Source organism: Ranitomeya imitator, chromosome 2, assembly GCF_032444005.1.
Source record: "Ranitomeya imitator isolate aRanImi1 chromosome 2, aRanImi1.pri, whole genome shotgun sequence".
Taxonomy (NCBI): Eukaryota; Metazoa; Chordata; class Amphibia; order Anura; family Dendrobatidae; genus Ranitomeya; species Ranitomeya imitator.
Genome location: NC_091283.1, coordinates 827601746 through 827618158, shown reverse-complemented (window position 1 = coordinate 827618158; position 16413 = coordinate 827601746). Strand labels below are relative to the sequence as shown.

The 16413-nt window shown below is 50.3% G+C and overlaps 1 protein-coding gene across 1 annotated transcript in view; it reads right to left on the bottom strand.

Moving 5' to 3' along the window:
• The window catches only part of RRP12 (ribosomal RNA processing 12 homolog), a 57705-nt gene that overhangs the window by 29559 nt on the left and 11733 nt on the right, over positions 1-16413 (bottom strand). Inside the window, exons 6-17 of the mRNA XM_069754043.1 lie at positions 15713-15829; positions 15463-15601; positions 14825-14952; positions 14050-14148; positions 13871-13962; positions 12979-13090; positions 12766-12866; positions 4833-4947; positions 4604-4746; positions 4405-4526; positions 3765-3829; positions 934-1096 (exon numbers count right to left, since the gene is read on the bottom strand). Coding sequence (XP_069610144.1) covers positions 934-1096; positions 3765-3829; positions 4405-4526; positions 4604-4746; positions 4833-4947; positions 12766-12866; positions 12979-13090; positions 13871-13962; positions 14050-14148; positions 14825-14952; positions 15463-15601; positions 15713-15829 — 1396 coding nt within the window. The remainder of the gene's footprint in view (positions 1-933; positions 1097-3764; positions 3830-4404; positions 4527-4603; positions 4747-4832; positions 4948-12765; positions 12867-12978; positions 13091-13870; positions 13963-14049; positions 14149-14824; positions 14953-15462; positions 15602-15712; positions 15830-16413) is intronic.

Below are 16413 nucleotides of genomic sequence, written 5' to 3'. Positions count from 1 at the left end.
ACCCTGTATCCCTCCGGAAACCTGAAAAGGAACGACGCACATTGAGGTAGATAAGGGTCTAATGAAAGACCCGTGTCCACCTCCTACTGACACTAAGCTAAACTGAAGAGTATAATGCCAGTCGGTGGGGTGTACACTGCAGAGGAGGAGCTAACTTTTTTATTTGCATAGTGTCAGCCTCCTAGTGGCAGCAGCATACACCCATGGTTCCTGTGTCCCCCAATGAGAGGCGATAAAGAAACTTCTCTTAAGGTACCGTCACACTCAGCGACGCTGCAGCGATATAGACAACGAGCCGACCTAAACTAGATCGCTGGAGCGTCGCTGTTTAGGTCGCTGTAGAGACGTCAAACACAGCAAACTCCAGAACGATGCAGGAGCGATCCAGTGACGTAACGGCGACTCACTTATCATTCTCGCTGGTTGTTAGCTCCATGTCAAACAGCCGGAGTGTACCGATCCAACACACATCTAGCGGCCCTATGCTCGTTGCTGGCATCGTTGCTTTTGATGTCAAACATGACGATACACGCCGACCTGGCAACGAAATAAAGTTCGGGGCTTCTAGCTCCTACCAGCGATGGCACAGCGGGATCCAGATCGCTGCTGCGTGTCAAACACAACGAGATCGCTATCCAGGACGCTGCAACGTCACGGATCGCTGTCGTTCTCTTTGCAAAGTTGCTGAGTGTGACGGTACCTTTACAATCCCGCATTACAGAAAGCTTGTGATGGGATTTAACCCCTTGCAGACTTTCCCTTTTTTAACCTTCTTCCAAAATCCCTTTGTTTCCTTTCCCACCCCCCATCTACAACAGTCGTCATGTTTGAAGCCTACTAAATGCCAGCCTCACGAGTCATTTAAGAAATTAAACTGTTGTGATCGGAGCTAAATGCCCCAACGGACCAGTCCCAAAGCTCCGGCAATGCTACCTGCTTCACATCCTTTGTTAATTAGTGTGCGGAGAGCTTGACAGGCGGTGAGACGGAGGTCCGGCCGCTCTAAGATAATCATTCCCAACGTCTTTGCAATGTTCTTGAAACAGGCGGCCACATCGGTGGGTCTGGTGCAGAAACCGGGCAGCATCGTCCAGATCTGAAATATACAGACATAACATTAGAAAAGTCTGATGGGTGCAGGTCTCACCTCCCTGCTAGGAGCGGCAGCCAACCCCCTGATATCAGACCACATACAAACAGAGCATCAGGGGGCTGGTCGCCGCTCCTAGCAGGCCGTACCCCTGATGCGAGATGTAATGTCCCATAAGAGAGGGGGAGCAGTGAGGAGCAGCTTCAGCATTACACAGAATTACAGGTAGTGTGAGGGTGGAAAACAGCACTTGTCAGATAGTAAGACTAAGTAAAAGAGTTCTAAAAAAAATATTGCAACAAAATATTTTAAAAAAATTATAAAACAAGCACGTGTGGGGTTTACATAAACTGGATCAAGGGCACAGGGTCCTTTTTACAGGCTTTCTTAGCCTCCACGCCGCCCCCCTCCTGTCTCGCAGGCCTCATGTACTACTTTAAGCCCCGGCTCCTGTGCAGCCTAGTCGCGGCGGATAGCTCCGCCACCTCCTTCCCGGCTTTTTTTCTCCCGCCCATCGCAGGCACGCCCCTTCTTCCTATAGTAGCGGGCAGAAGCTGTGTCTCTGATTTTTCATTGACCTTGACCGCAGCTCAGGAATACTCTCTCCTACACCCTTCTCTACCGGGGTCCGTCCACGGTGAGTGTCGCAGGATACTGAGAACCATTTGCAGCAGGACTCTCCTCATCTATCCAGGATAGCACCTACCAGGTACATTACAGTCGACAGCAGCAGCCTTCTCTCCAGTGACTCAGACGTGCCTCGGATTGACTGATGCAGCGGTACCTTTGTTCTGTGCCAGAACCACCCGCTATTACATACCTCACGTTCAATTGCAGCAGCGGTACTGGTGTTCTGCCCTGTATTCAGGCGAGTCAGATACACCCTCTAACATGTACCGCATGGTCATTTGCAGCATCTACCTACGCTTCCTTCTATTCACCATTCAGTAAATCAAAAGTGAATCAGATGTGCCTAGTATCCATCTGTTATACATGACTGCAGCAGCGGTACTAGACCGCTTTCAGGCGAGTCAGACGCATCTTCTATCATGTGCCTCATGGAATAACGGTTGGGTAAGTTTGATGCACAGACATCTCATACCTCGCTGTTGGAGACTCCAGCGTTACTTACAGTGAGTCGGACAACTTACATGGTTGATCACAGCGGCAGCGTAAGTGCCCAGCGCACTTCCAGGTCGGTCAGATACGCAGGTTTCAGGTGCCGGATGGCCAGCAGATTCTCTCTCTCTACCACGTACCTTTCCCTGATTGCATGGCCCCCAAGTACCTAGTTCACATCTAGTCATTCGGGCCTGACGCTAACTATCCAGTAGATCAGTCTGCTGTGCCGTCCATGCGCTCTACCCATTATCCAGGCGTTTCACCTGCCTTATGTGATTCGCCGACTGCTTTTTAGGTGTTCTATTTCTAAGTGAGTCAGATCCCCAGTTACCATGTTTCTCATGACTGATGGCAGTGCCATCCTAGGAGACCTTGAGCTAGATCAACACCTGAGCTCCCCGCCTGTTTGTCAGTACTTACCTCCTTTTTCCTCACAGACTCCAGATATGGCCATGAGCGCAAGAGCCTATCAGCTCCGGGATTCAATTTTCCGAACATCACAGGAACAGGTTTTTCCCTTCCGACAAGAATCTGATCGGTTAACATCTTACTCTTCGCAAGCATCGATCACGGTACGGGAGATGTTCTAGGCCCACATCCGACGTAGGAGAAACAGGTTTCTTCCTTTGGTAAGAATCGTATCCTTTTCCCATGTACTACTCCGTCATCTGGAAAACCCAATCCAGCCAACGTTATCCCTGACTAGATCTGACCCCCTAGTATATGGGATTGGGTTTCGTGGCCAGCCGGTTGTGCCGGTAAGCCTTCCTCCGCCTCCTTTCTGGAGCCTACACCAGTTATTCTAGTCGCTGGTTGTCTTCACTGGGGTCCATCCCTCCCCCACACACACTATTTCGAATAGTGGGACCTCGTCGCACATGATACTCTTGGTTGGTGTAGGGTTTTCAGCATTCAACTTTTTCTCTCTTTTTCACCGTAATCATCAGTTGGATTGTGACTCAGACCAAGGTAAGCGGTTCCACACACGAGTCTTCTCACCTCCTTCCTTTCCAAGATGGTCCAGGCCAGATAGCTGAAGATGTCATATGGAAGGTTGCTCCTTTTCCAGATTCTAGGTGCTCCATCCCATGGCCATCTTTCCGGGGAAATGATTGGTCTCCTATGTGTTCCTTGGCTTACTCCAACTATTTAGGGACTTTCCATCTAATTTTTCCCTGTTCAGAGTAGGACGGTATCCATCTCCGTTCAGGTGTGACAGCTCGTATACCAAGGTGCCTTACAATGCCAGTCAGGGATGACCATCCTCATCCCAGTTTACCTGGGATTGCCCCAGTGTTTTACTCCCAGATTGCAGAGACTCTGATTCTCTTCCAACCCTAGGGGTGACCATCTGCCTAGAAGTCTTTTTCTCAGCATCTCTGCGGACATCTTCTGCGCAATGGATGATGTATAAAAGGTGGTGTACATGGGAAAAATATGCCAGATGGTTACCTTTGCTGGGAAGCTCATATGCCTGGTTCACAATATAGATAAGACTCCTCCACCCCACATCCTCCCTGTATAGTGCTGAGTGATCCAGGACATCACTTACCTGCCACTGAAGAGTCTCATAGATCTTGGCCTCCAGACTTCTCCCGGCCTCAGCGAAGTCACTGGCTATGGAAAAAAACAAAAAAAAAAAAAAGACACCAGTGAATGCACATCAGTTATACATCCCAAAATATATATAAAAATTTTTTTATGAGAAATATTTACATTTTCTAATTGCAAATTATATATGAAAAATGCCACATTCAGACAGGACGCTGAACCTTCAAAATCCAACATGTATTTCTGCTCAGTGCCCCCTCCTCCAAGCATTACCTAATTAAAAGGCTAAAGGTGGGATACTCCGCATCTCTCCACTGCATGTATGGAGGACAGGCGCTGTTAATGTTGGTGCAATATTTAATACGACTGGTCCACAATACCTGTAAGCCCTGCTCAAGACCTGCCCTACCTCTTATGCAAGAGTGCAGCATGGCCACCTATATTTTCCATACACTTCCTTAATTTCCACTGATTTTTATTAATTATCCCAAATAATGACACAGGACATCCATGCGCTTACTGACAGCAAGTGGAGTACTTAAGGGATTGCTTGATGAAAAATATATTAGAAAGATGTAAAACTTCTCCCTATTCATTGGCTATATGTACATAAACATCGGAGGTAAAGACATTAGAGTCACCTCGCTTCTTTAGCTTTTCAGCCAGGGGCAAGAAATATCTGGTGAAGAAATCCAGCTCTGTGTTCTTCACGTAGTCCCGGATCACGGGGACCAGCCAACTGCGCGGGAAGTCAGAGATGTCCCTGAAAGAACAAAACGCCGATAAATACCGAGATCACGTCGGCAGATAAAGCCGCCCCAGACTACAAATGATGCTTACTCTGTGCCATCAATCAGCAGCGGTACAGCTCTCAGGACCACCTCGGGCCCCATGTTCTCTACAGCAGCTCCAACGGCACGGTCCAGCTCTGCGGTGTGAGGGAAGTGAGCAGATATCCGCAGGTCAGCGAGAGTCTGCAAACACTGCAATGGACGATGGTCAGAGGATCAGAGAGCACAGGCGCAGAGACATCGCCTCGCCGCCATCATCCAGTCCCAGTATACATTACCTTCTTCATAATGGGGTGGCAAAACTTCCCAGCGGCCTCAAAAAAGCTCTGTAACACCTGGAGGACAAAGACCCAGGAGGCATGGAACTTGTAGGAGAGGCCTTCTTCTACCAACCTGGAGAGATAAGCATAAGACATTAGACTAGTAACAGACACTGGTACTGGAGGATACAGTCATGGCCATCGTTATCCTACAAGTAATGAGGAGGCTCATATCAAAGGACAGACGGGGGAAGGAGAGACACTTATGTGGTGGGAAATTAGGGGACGGTGAGAATCCTGCTGAAAGGAAAATTAGTTGGGCCTTAGACTGCAGCGGTTACTTACACTGGGGTGTACGGGATCTGGCAGAATCCCCCTCCATTAGACCCACTGCCTCGATCAGGGAGTCACTGCCAGTGTCAAGGGTCCCTGAAGCTATGCCAATCCCGTGCAGCAAGTAAAACAGGATTTTTGGTTGCTTACCGTAAAATCTGTTTCTTGAAGCCTCCATTGGGGGACACAGGAACCATGGGTGTATGCTGCTGCCACTAGGAGGCTGACACTATGCAAATAAAAAAAGTTAGCTCCTCCTCTGCAGTGTACACCCTACCGACTGGCATTATACTCTTCAGTTAGTGAGAAAGCAGTAGGAGATAAGTAGCAAGGTTGAAAACCATAACCACAAACTTGAGAACTGTAAACGTGAGAACAGTCATAGAACAGAAAAATTGGGAGGGAGCTGTGTCCCCCAATGGAGGCTTCAAGAAACAGATTTTACGGTAAGCAACCAAAAATCCTGTTTTCTTTATCGCCTCTCATTGGGGGACACAGGAACCATGGGACGTCCCAAAGCAGTCCCTAGGGCGGGAAAAACAGACTTCCATCAGGTCAGGGGACTCACCACTGCTGCCTGCAAGATCCTTCTGCCTAGGCTGGCGTCCGCCGAAGCGTAGGTATGGACCTTGTAAAATTTGGCGAACGTGTGGATGGAAGACCAAGTTGCCGCTTTGCAAAGCTGTTAGGCGGAAGCCCTGTGGTGCACCGCCCAGGAGGCGCCCACTGCCCGGGTAGAGTGAGCCTTAATCCCAGGAGGGGCACTCTGTTCTTGACCCGGTAAGCCTCCAAAAATTGCCATTCTGATCCAGCGAGAAATAGTCGCTTTAGAAGTCGGCTGGCCTCTGCACGTGCCATCAGGAATGACGAAAAAGGAATCAGTCTTCCGGAAAGCGGACGTTCTATCCCGGTAGATCCTCTCTGCCCTGACGAGGTCCAGCCTGTTCAACGATCACTCCAGGGGATGAGCCGGAGCTGGACAAAAGGAAGGTAGAACGATGACCTCGTTGAGGTGGAAAACCACCTTAGGAAGGCAGGAAGGCGGAGGCCGGAGGACCGCCTTGTCCTGGTGAATGTCCAAGTACGGAGGTCAGCAGGACAGGGCCGCCAACTCGGAAAAGCGGCAGATAAAGGTGATGGCCACAAGAAAGGCCACCCTCAAAGATAGAACCGACAGGGGAAACTCCTTGAGAGGCTCAAAGGGGGAAACCCTCAGAACGTCCAGAACCAGGTTTAAATCCCATGAAACCACGGGGGCCCTGTACGGAGGGACAACGTGGGCTACTCCTTGAAGGAAGGTCTTAACCTGTGGCCGAAAAGCTACAGTCTTCTGAAAGAGGATGGAAGACGCAGAGACCTGGCCCTTCCGGGAACTAAGAGCCAGGCCCGAATCCAGTCCTGCCTGAAGGAAGGCCAAAATGGAAGGCAGGGAAAAGGACATAGGTGAAAAGCAGGTGGACTAGCACCAACGAAGGTAAGCCTTCCAGGTACGATAGTAGATCCTGGAAGATGAAAGCTTCCGAGCCTGAATCACGGTGTGAATCACCCGGTCCGAAAGGCCGGACGCTCTTAGAACTGCGGTCTCAACAGCCACGCCATTAAACTGAGCGACCGAGAATTCGGGTGGCAGATCGGACCCTGAGACAGCAGATCGTGCCTGTTTGGAAGGCGCCAGGGAGCGTCCGCAAGAAGATTGACGAGCTCCGCAAACCAAGTTCTCCTGGACCAATCCGGGGCGATCAGAATGACCGGCACCTTTTCCACTTTGATCTTTTTCAACAGTTTGGGAAGTAATGGAAGGGGTGGGAACAGGTAGGGCAGCACGAACTGTGACCCAGGAATGGCCAGAGCATTGACGCCCACTGCAAGAGGATCGCGAGACCTGGAGATGAACTGCAGAATCTTCCTGTTCATTCAAGACGCCGAGAGATCCACGTCCGGAGTCCCCCATCAAAGAAAAATCTTGATGGAAGACCTCCGGATGCAAGGACCATTCCCCTGCCGCGAGGCCCTCGCGGCTGAGGAAGTCGGCGGCCCAATTGTCCACGCCGGGGATATGCCCCGTGGATAACACCGGAGCCGTCGTCTCTGCCCAAAGCAGGATCTCGGATACCTCAGCAAGGGCCAAGGAGCACAGAGTCCCCCCCCTTGATGGTTGACATATGCCACAGCGGTGGCGTTGTCAGTCTGGATCCGGATTGGCAGACCCCTGAGAATCCTTTCCCAGTGGTGGAGGGACAGAAAAAGGTGGCCCGAATCTCGAGGACATTGATCGGCAGAGACGACCAACGGCCCTGAACCGTGAGGTGGCGAAAAACCGCACCCCAGCCGAGAAGGCTGGCGTCCGTCGTCACCACTTACCAGGAACTGGAAAGAAGGACCTGCCCTGGGAGATGAGAGGTGACATCAGCCACCAGTTGAGAGACCGTTTGACCCGAGAAAAGAGTCGGATCGGACGGACCAGGGAGAAGACAGAACTGTCACACTGAGACAGAATGGCATGCTGAAAGGGTCGCGAATGAAATTGGGCGAAGGGAATCGCTTCCAATGTTGATACCATCCTCCCCAGAACCTTCATGGCCGATCGGAGGGAGGGAGGCCGAGGACCCTGGAGCAAGCGTATGTCCCGACATAGAGAGGATCTCTTGTCTTTGGGAAGGAAGACTTTGGTCTGACAAGTGTCGAAGAGCATGCCCAGAAAAATGATGCGCTGAGAAGGAATAAGGCAGGACTTCTTCCGGTTGACCAGCCACCCGAAACGGCTAGGGTGTCGAGAACGACGGACAGACTTTCGTGAGCCTGAGAAAAGGACAGAGCCTTGATGAGGATGTCGTCGAGGAATGGAAATAGGACCAGGCCTCTGACTTTGAAGATGGCCAACAGCGCCGCCATGATCTTCGTGAATACCCTTGGAGCGGTTGTGAGACCGAACGGCAGGGCAACGGATTGAAAATGTACCGGGAGCACCGCAAAGCGCAGGAATCGGTGACGTCCAGGAAATATCGGGACATGGAGGTAGGCGTCCTGAATATCTATGGAACACAGAAATTCTTGAGCCTGCATGGGAGCAATTATTGAACGAAGGGATTCCATCCCGAAGTGTCTCAGACAAACTCTCCTGTTCAGTAATCTGAGGTCCAGAATGGGGCGAACCTTGCCGGTTTTTTTTTTTTTTGGTACCACAAAAAGGTTCGAGTAGAAACCTGTGAACCGTTCTTTTTCTGGGACGGGAACGATTTCCCCGGCTTTGAGAAGAGAAGCGATGGCTGCGAGGAAACCCGGAACTAGAGCGGGATCTCTGGGAGGTCGGGATTCGAAGAAACGATCCCGGGGTCGTGAAAACGAACTCTATCTTGTATCCCGAGGATACAACTTCCCTGACCCATGCATCCTCTACTGCGGAGGTGCAGACGTCCCTGAAAAAGAGAAGACGGCCACCCAACCTGGGAGGTGGGTTGGAGTCTTGTCAGAGTCATGCTGAGGTGGATCTTCCAGTCCTGGCCTGGAGGATCTACCCGGGGAGTAGCGAGGACGCCAGGACGGAGTGGGCCTAAAGGGCACCGCTTTCTTCTCTTGACGTGCCTGTGGACTCTGGTGCTGCTGAGAAAAGGAGGTTGGTGCCGTGAGGCGATGAAAAAGGCCGAAAAGACCGAAACTGCCGTCTAGGAGGAGGGCGACGAGGATTAGCCTGGGGGAGAGGGGACTTGTACCCCCGGTGGCGTCCTTAATGATTTGGTCCAGCTTGGAACCAAAGAGACGTGAGCCCTGAAAGGAGAGACTGGTGCGGGACTTTTTGGAACACAAGTCTGCCCCCCAGGCCTTGAGCCAAAACGGTCCGGCAGATGGTAACGGCATTGCTGGATGCCTGAGCCGCACAAGACGCGGCATCCAGAGAGACGGAGACCAGGTATTCACTCGCGTGGGAAATCTGGATGGCAAACTCCGCCAGTTGCACAGGAGGCGCTCTGTCCAGGATATCTCGACGGAGCTCTTTGGCCCATTTGGAAAGGGATTTCGAAACCCAGGTGGAAGCAAAAACTGGGCATTTGAAGCGGCTGCAGCTGCCTCAAAGGCTGACTTCGCAAAGGACTCTATAACTATCGTTAAAGTCATTCAGGGCTGCTCCGCCGGACAGTGGAAGCACCATGTTGGTGGAGAGCCTGGAAACGGGGATCCACCGAGGGGGAGACCGTCCATTTGGCAGTAAGTTCTGGAGAAAAACTTAGAAGGTGGTATAGCCCGTCTAAACGAAACCGCCTGATCTGCGGGTTCCGTAGAGGGATCCATAATGCCACAGGTTTGGTTTATAGCTCCAATGAGATTCTGGACCATATCCCTCATGGTGGCGATTTGGTTAGAATCCAGCTCCGAAATGTCCTCCGAGGGCTCATCAGATAACGCCTCGCCTGATTCAGGGGAGAAGGATCGGGAGGACGCCGACCACAGAGGAGGACCGTGTGGCGAGATGGAGCAAGAAGAGGACTCAGACCGATGTTCCTGTCTGGACCTTTTGCGGCTTATCAAGGAGGGCTCGGGCGGAGGCTCCTGCAACCCGCTGGCCACTGTGGGGGCTGCGGAGGTAATCGGTCCAGCACGGATAACAGAAATTTTGAGACACCCGCATTAGATCGGCCACCGATTGAGACAGAGAGAAAACCCAGCCTGGGATGGGGGTATCACTCTCGGGCGGACCGGCCGGAGGATCCTGGGCGGTGGGAACAATCGGGTTGCTGCAGGCCTGACAGAGCGGAGAGGCAGAAGAGGATGAAGTAGGAGGAAGAGAGCGGCCCCCTTTAGAGTTAGACATTTTAGAGAGGTCCGTGAAGAAAATGCCTGAGGGTTAGGGGACAGAGGGGAGTGTCAGTCTGCAATTGCAGAACTACTCACGGCAGATGGATTGCGGAGTGAAGCTGACCAGCTTGATGCATGGACCTCTGGCGAGAAGTGGACCCTTAGGCAGGAGGGTGGAATGGCCTCCTGGCGCAATTTGGCCGATCTGCGGCTGTCTTGTATCCTGTGTGGAGGAGAGGGCTCGTGGCTAGGGAGTCCCAAGATGGCGCCGGTGGGCAGGGAAAAGAGGCGGTGCCTCAGTGCAATTGTCGGGCGGGAGAAAAGCCCGCCCGATGAAAGAGGGAAGGGGGCGGAGCCCGCCACCGGAAGTAGGCCCGGGCAGAAGCCGGGGCCTAAATTAGGAATAGGAGACCGGCGGAGAAGGGCCGCGGCGTAGGCACAGTGCGCCGCATGGAGGAAGCGATGCGGCAGGTGAGCGACCGTAAACAGCGGCCGCATGCCCAAGCGGTGTGGCAACCTGGCAGGCCGCCACGCTGAGGGAGAAGGAACGGCCGCTTACCGTGGCCGGATAGTAGTGGTGGAGAAATGCGGCGGCTGTCAGAGCCCCCGCGCTGATGAAAAAGAATAGCCGCTGTAGGAGCAGGGAGAACGCCGGGGGCCAAAGCGATGTGGCGGCTGGCAAAGCCGCCGCGCTCAGAGGAAAGGAACGGATGCTTACAGCGCCGGAGCAGGGAAGCCGCAGGGGCCCGAAGCAGTGTGGCACTCAGCGGCCTCCTTAAAAGCGCGGCCGCCGAGAGCACAGCGCAGTGACAGATAGGAAGTGGCGCGGTAGTCCGAAAAGGCAGCCGCGCCGGAACTAGGAGAGAGGGCGGCCGCAGCCGAATAGGCGCGGCAGCTGGGAACAAATGTGACCCACATAATGAACCCCTTAACAGGCACCCCCTTTTTGAGGATCCAGGGCCGCAGAAAAAAATAATAAATAAAAAATACTCACCTTAGACATCCCACGCCGGTACTAACCTGGAAAAAATGAGACGTCCAGGGAGCTGATGGACGTCCTCGTCTCCGCAACCGACAGGCTCTGGTGGGCGAGTGGGTGGGGGACGGAGCCAGGACCGGACTTCTAAGCACACTGGTGTGCTAGGATCTTGGTCCTGGTGAGGGATCTATGAGGAAACGGGGGTGGCAGTACACGCCGTACTCATAGTCTGCATTGTGGGAGTACAGGTGTGACTGTTCACCCTGTATCCCTCCGGAAAAACCTGAAAAGAAACGACGCACATTGAGGTAGATAAGGGTCTAATGAAAGACCCATGTCCACCTCCTACTGACACTAAGCTAAACTGAAGAGTATAATGCCAGTCGGTGGGGTGTACACTGCAGAGGAGGAGCTAACTTTTTTATTTGCATAGTGTCAGCCTCCTAGTGGCAGCAGCATACACCCATGGTTCCTGTGTCCCCCAATGAGAGGCGATAAAGAAAGGGGGGTGGCCGACAAGCAATAAGTAGTCAGGCCGTCCTCTTCACCTGCTGCTCCGCTCGCCTATCGGAAACACTGATCGGAAAGCTCAGCAAAGACATGGAGCCGTGGATTGTGGAACTGGGGCTGATGTGAGCGAGTAAGAAACGCAGGAGCTATAGTTCATCATCTTGTACAGACATTTTCTTTGTTTTCCATAAGTGAAGTTTTAAAAACTCTTAAATATTTTACTCCTTCAGTTTATTCAAATCATTTTTTTCTCTTCGTGATACCTAAATTATACATTTTTTTTTCAAAGACTGAACAATTGTGTTCCCTTTTCCACAGCAATTATGTTTATTTGTCTGACATGTTTTGATTTTTCCGTCGGGTGCGGGGCTAAAAACAGCTATTCAGACCGGCAGTGGCTTTTGAGCTTTTTTTTTTTAAAAACTTTATTTATTTATTTTTTATAATTCACACATTGTCCACCCCACAACCATATGGTCATCAATGAACTTTTTGGGGCATTTCAGTATCTTCCAAAGACATACTGATAGGGAATTTAGATTGTGAGCACTATCAGGGACAGTGATGATAATGTGTGCAAACCGTAAAGCGCTGCGGAATATGTTAGCGCTATATAAAAATAAAGATTATTATTATCTTTTTTTTTTACTGTTTTTCCGGTTACTGGGGGCTGGTACATTGTCCACAGTTACAGGGCAAATTCAGTTTTGTGGCTGCACAGTAGAGATGATCTCTCTCTTAAGATGCAGCAGCTCCTCCTGTGTCTCAGCACCCGGCAATTGTACCATCATTGGATCTATAGGAAGACGACTAATCCTAAGGCCACGTTCACAGGTCTAGTACTTTACGTCTGTATTTGTAAGCGAAAATCAGGAGTGGAACAAATCAGAGGAAGAGTTAAATAGAAACACGTCACCACATCTGTATTTATCACCCACTCCTGGTTTTGGCTTATAAATACTGATGTAAAATACTGAGTGTGTGAATGTTGCCTAATCTGTATAAACAGCACTCGTGTTGTCCTGTGCATACAGCCATCAAAATAAACCACTTCTGCCTTCTCTATGGCGAGACCAGTCACATACGACAGCCGCTCCCTGCTCCGATGTTTTACAAAATCCTTGCCTAGTCATGTGGACTAGACCGCTGTTTTATGACATTAGGAGGTCTGCAAGTAGTTAACGATCATTTAGTCCACAACTCCGCCTGCTGTCTGTGATTTGCGGCATTGCATTCAGATAATTAAATATCCTGACAGGTGCAAAGCCTCTTGGCCCGGAGCCCTCCCTTGCCAAAAGCCATGCACTAGCATTACTATAGATTTCTGGAGTGACTCACTTAAACATTTTACAGATGTGACCAGCAGGTCCGGTGACTGAAGCGGGATGGACGGTCCCAATCTCTGCAATGTGGGGCGCAATGCATTCTGTAAGAAGAGACTGGGGGAAAAGGCAGAGAAGTCAGATGAAAGGCAAAAACCATTAATATTAGCAATTAAACAGTTAACACACACCCCGGTTAGTAGTAGCCCGGAGTTACATATCAGCATACCTTTAATGTGCGAGCAGCTGCAGAAACAACCTGTGTGTGCGGGGACAGGAGGCAAGTCATGGATGTAGAGAAGAGCCGAGGGAGGTGACCAAGACACAAGTCCCACTGCAATCTGCAAATACAAACACTACATTACCGCAGAGTAAGGCTACGTGCCCACGTTTCAGATTCGTGTGCGGAATTTTTCACACCGTTTTTTAAAAATCCTCAGGTAAAAAGCACTGCGTTTTACCTGCAGATTCCTATTATGGTACAGGTGTAAACCGCTGCGGAATCCGCACAAAGAATTGACATGCTACGGAAAATACAACGCTGCGTTTTCACGCTGTGTTTTTCCGCAGCATGTGCACTGTGGATTTGGTGTTCCATAGGTTTACATGGTACTGTAAACCTGATGGAAAACTGCTGCCAATCCACTGCGGCCAATCCGCTGCGGATCCACAGGCAAATCCGCAACGTGTGCACATAGCCTAAGAGATGAGCATGGCAGACACAGATTGGAGGATAAGCCAATATTCATTTTGGTTTTAGGTTGTTTTTTTTTTCTTCATTTTCTTTAAGGTGCCATAACTTATTTTTTCCATAGGAATAGATATCTAAGACCTTGTTTTTCGCAGTTTTATAGGACACCATTCTTTTTACTAAACCACATACAGGAAAACGGGGAAAAAAATGCAATCAAATAGTGGAGGTTTTAGGCCGTGCAGTTTTCCATGGCTGCTCTTGTGGGACCACAATGGCACAGGTCAGCTTTTATGGTGTCCACTGCACAAGGCCTGAGAAATAAGATGTGTCTGCCATCTAGGGGTGAAATGTTGTACTGCAGTGCTTATATATTCGTAGGAATAAAAAAATGTTTTATTGTGTTCCAGATTAAATATAGTTTCCCTACCGGGACAAATTTACATGAGCTTGTTCCATGACAGCTAGCCAGGCCAACATGGGCTGCAGGTCGTTCTCATTAGGAAGATAATCATACAGCGCCTGTCAGAAAAATAGTAAGAATATATCAAGGCTGTGCAGTAAAATGACAAATGATGGGAGGAATGAGACTTGTGGATTTATACTCACAGTGATGATCTGGGCATTGAGCTCTGCAGTCAGCGCTTGGGTATTTGGCTTGAAGTTGAAAAGGGCATGAAAGGCTTGCATGGCACAGGCGGTGATCATCTGTAAAAGGAATACAAAGGGTTTACCCATCATAAAACAATAGCATACTGCTGGACATACCATCATCCTCTTATGATCATGGGGGTCCATCCTGCTGTATCCCCACCAATCCTAAGAATAAAGTGGACCCAGTACAGGTGTAGTGCTTAGTCCTCTCCTAATGTTTCTCCACACCTCGGTGTGCGGGAGAAGCAGCGCTATATCAGTGATTTGCACCCCTGTATTATCAGAGTGGGACAACCACCATCTCATATCTTGCAAGTAAGTCGCAGGAGGAATCTTAGCACCCTGCTCATTTTATTCACGCATTTCCAGGAGGAACAATAAAGCAGGGGTGTCAAACTGCATTCCTCGAGGGCTGCAAACAGGTCATGTTTTCAGGATTTCCTTGCATTGCACAGGTGATAATTTAATCACCTGCAGAGGATGATTCCAGCACCTTGTGCAATGCTAAGGAAATCTTGAAAACACGCATGGTTTGAGGCCCTCGAGGAATGCAGTTTGACACCCCTGCAATAGAGGAATTGCTCCACAATGGCTATTTCACAGATAATGCAAATGTTTACAAAAAAAAAAAAAAGAGAGAAAGCAAAAAAGCTCCTCCTTAAAATTTCCCACTTAAGACTTAAAAGGTTCTCCTGGCCTGCACCCCCATATCACATACATACACACTCACCACGTGGCTTAAGGTCATGACTTTCAGCAAAGTCTCACAGCAGGACTTCACCAAGATGACAGGGAAACATGGCAGCACCTCCTTCAGCAGTGACAGCATGTGCAGGGTGGTGGTGGCTTCTTTGCTGCCTGTGCACAGCATGGAAATACAAGAGGAAATAAAAATGGGTTAGCTTTATCCTGTAATGAAAGTCAGGAGGGCAGCAGCCCCAATCCCATCCTCCCCCCTCCGCGTCAGGAGGGCAGCGGCCCCGCCCCATCCCTCCCTTTCCTACAGTCAGGAGGGCAGCGGCCTCCATCCCATCTCAAACCCCCACCCCCAAAAGTCAGAAGGGCAGCGGACGCCCATCCCATACCCCCCTCCCCCGAAGAGTCTTGAGAGCAGCAGACCCCATCCACCCTCCTGAGTCAGGAAGGCAGCAGCCCCTTCCCCCCCCCAGAGTTGGAGGGCAGCGGCCCCCATCCCCTCAAAGTCAGGTACAGCAGCGGCCCCCATCCCCTCAAAGTCAGGTACAGCAGCGGCCCCCCATCCTCACGCAGTCAGGTACAGCAGCGGCCCCCATCCCCACAGTCAGGTAAAGCAGCGGTCTCCATCCTCCAGAGTCAGGTAAAGCAGTGGTCCACATACAGATCTCTTACCTCCAGACTTCTCAATTTCCTGGATACAGAATTTAGCTGTGGACGGTGCAGCTGGGTGGTGAGTGGGGGGTGAATCAGAAAACATGAACTCGCTGCCTTTTAAGATGGAGCACACAGCGAGCTGAGCTGCCTTGCGAATCTAATAAATCATGGAAGCAAAAAAATAACTAACTAACTTGGTACATTTCTGAATCATCCTCTCCCAATACCGCAGCTCAGCAGAGATCTGTGAATGGAACCATTATCTTACCTTCGGTTTTGCATGGACAGTGAAGCTTAATATCCCGTGGTAAACCTGCAGGGTGGACGGGTAACTCCACACAGAGAGGTCCTGTTTACGCAGCAGTACGGCCAGGCAGGAGACAATCTGCAATAAAGACATTACATTTTTACGAGTCTTTGCAGCAAACAGAGGGAGAGTGTGCGGATTTTTAACCCCTACATGCTTTATGATGAACTATTACAAGTCTAATCAAAATATAAATATATTTAGCCCATAAGACTGTAAACAAAGAAAAAAAAAATAGGGATTTTTGTGTACTCACCGTAAAATCCTTTTCTCCGAGCTATTCATTGGGGGACACAGACCATGGGTGTATGCTGCTGCCACCAGGAGGCTGACACTAAGTAATACAAAAAAAGTTAGCTCCTCCCCTGCAGTATACACCCTCCTGCTGGCTCCCAGCTAACCAGTTCGGTGCAAAAGCAGTAGGAGATCAATAACGACATCTAAGCGTAAAGCATGTCACATTATATATAAGAGTATAACATATCAAAAGATAAAAACAAAGCATAAGCTAATAACAGGGTGGGAGCTGTGTCCCCCAATGAGTGGCTCGGAGAAAAGGATTTTACGGTGAGTACACAAAAATCCCTATTTCTCCTTCGCCTCATTGGGGGACACAGACCATGGGACGTCCCAAAGCAGTCCCTGGGTGGGGACAACATCAC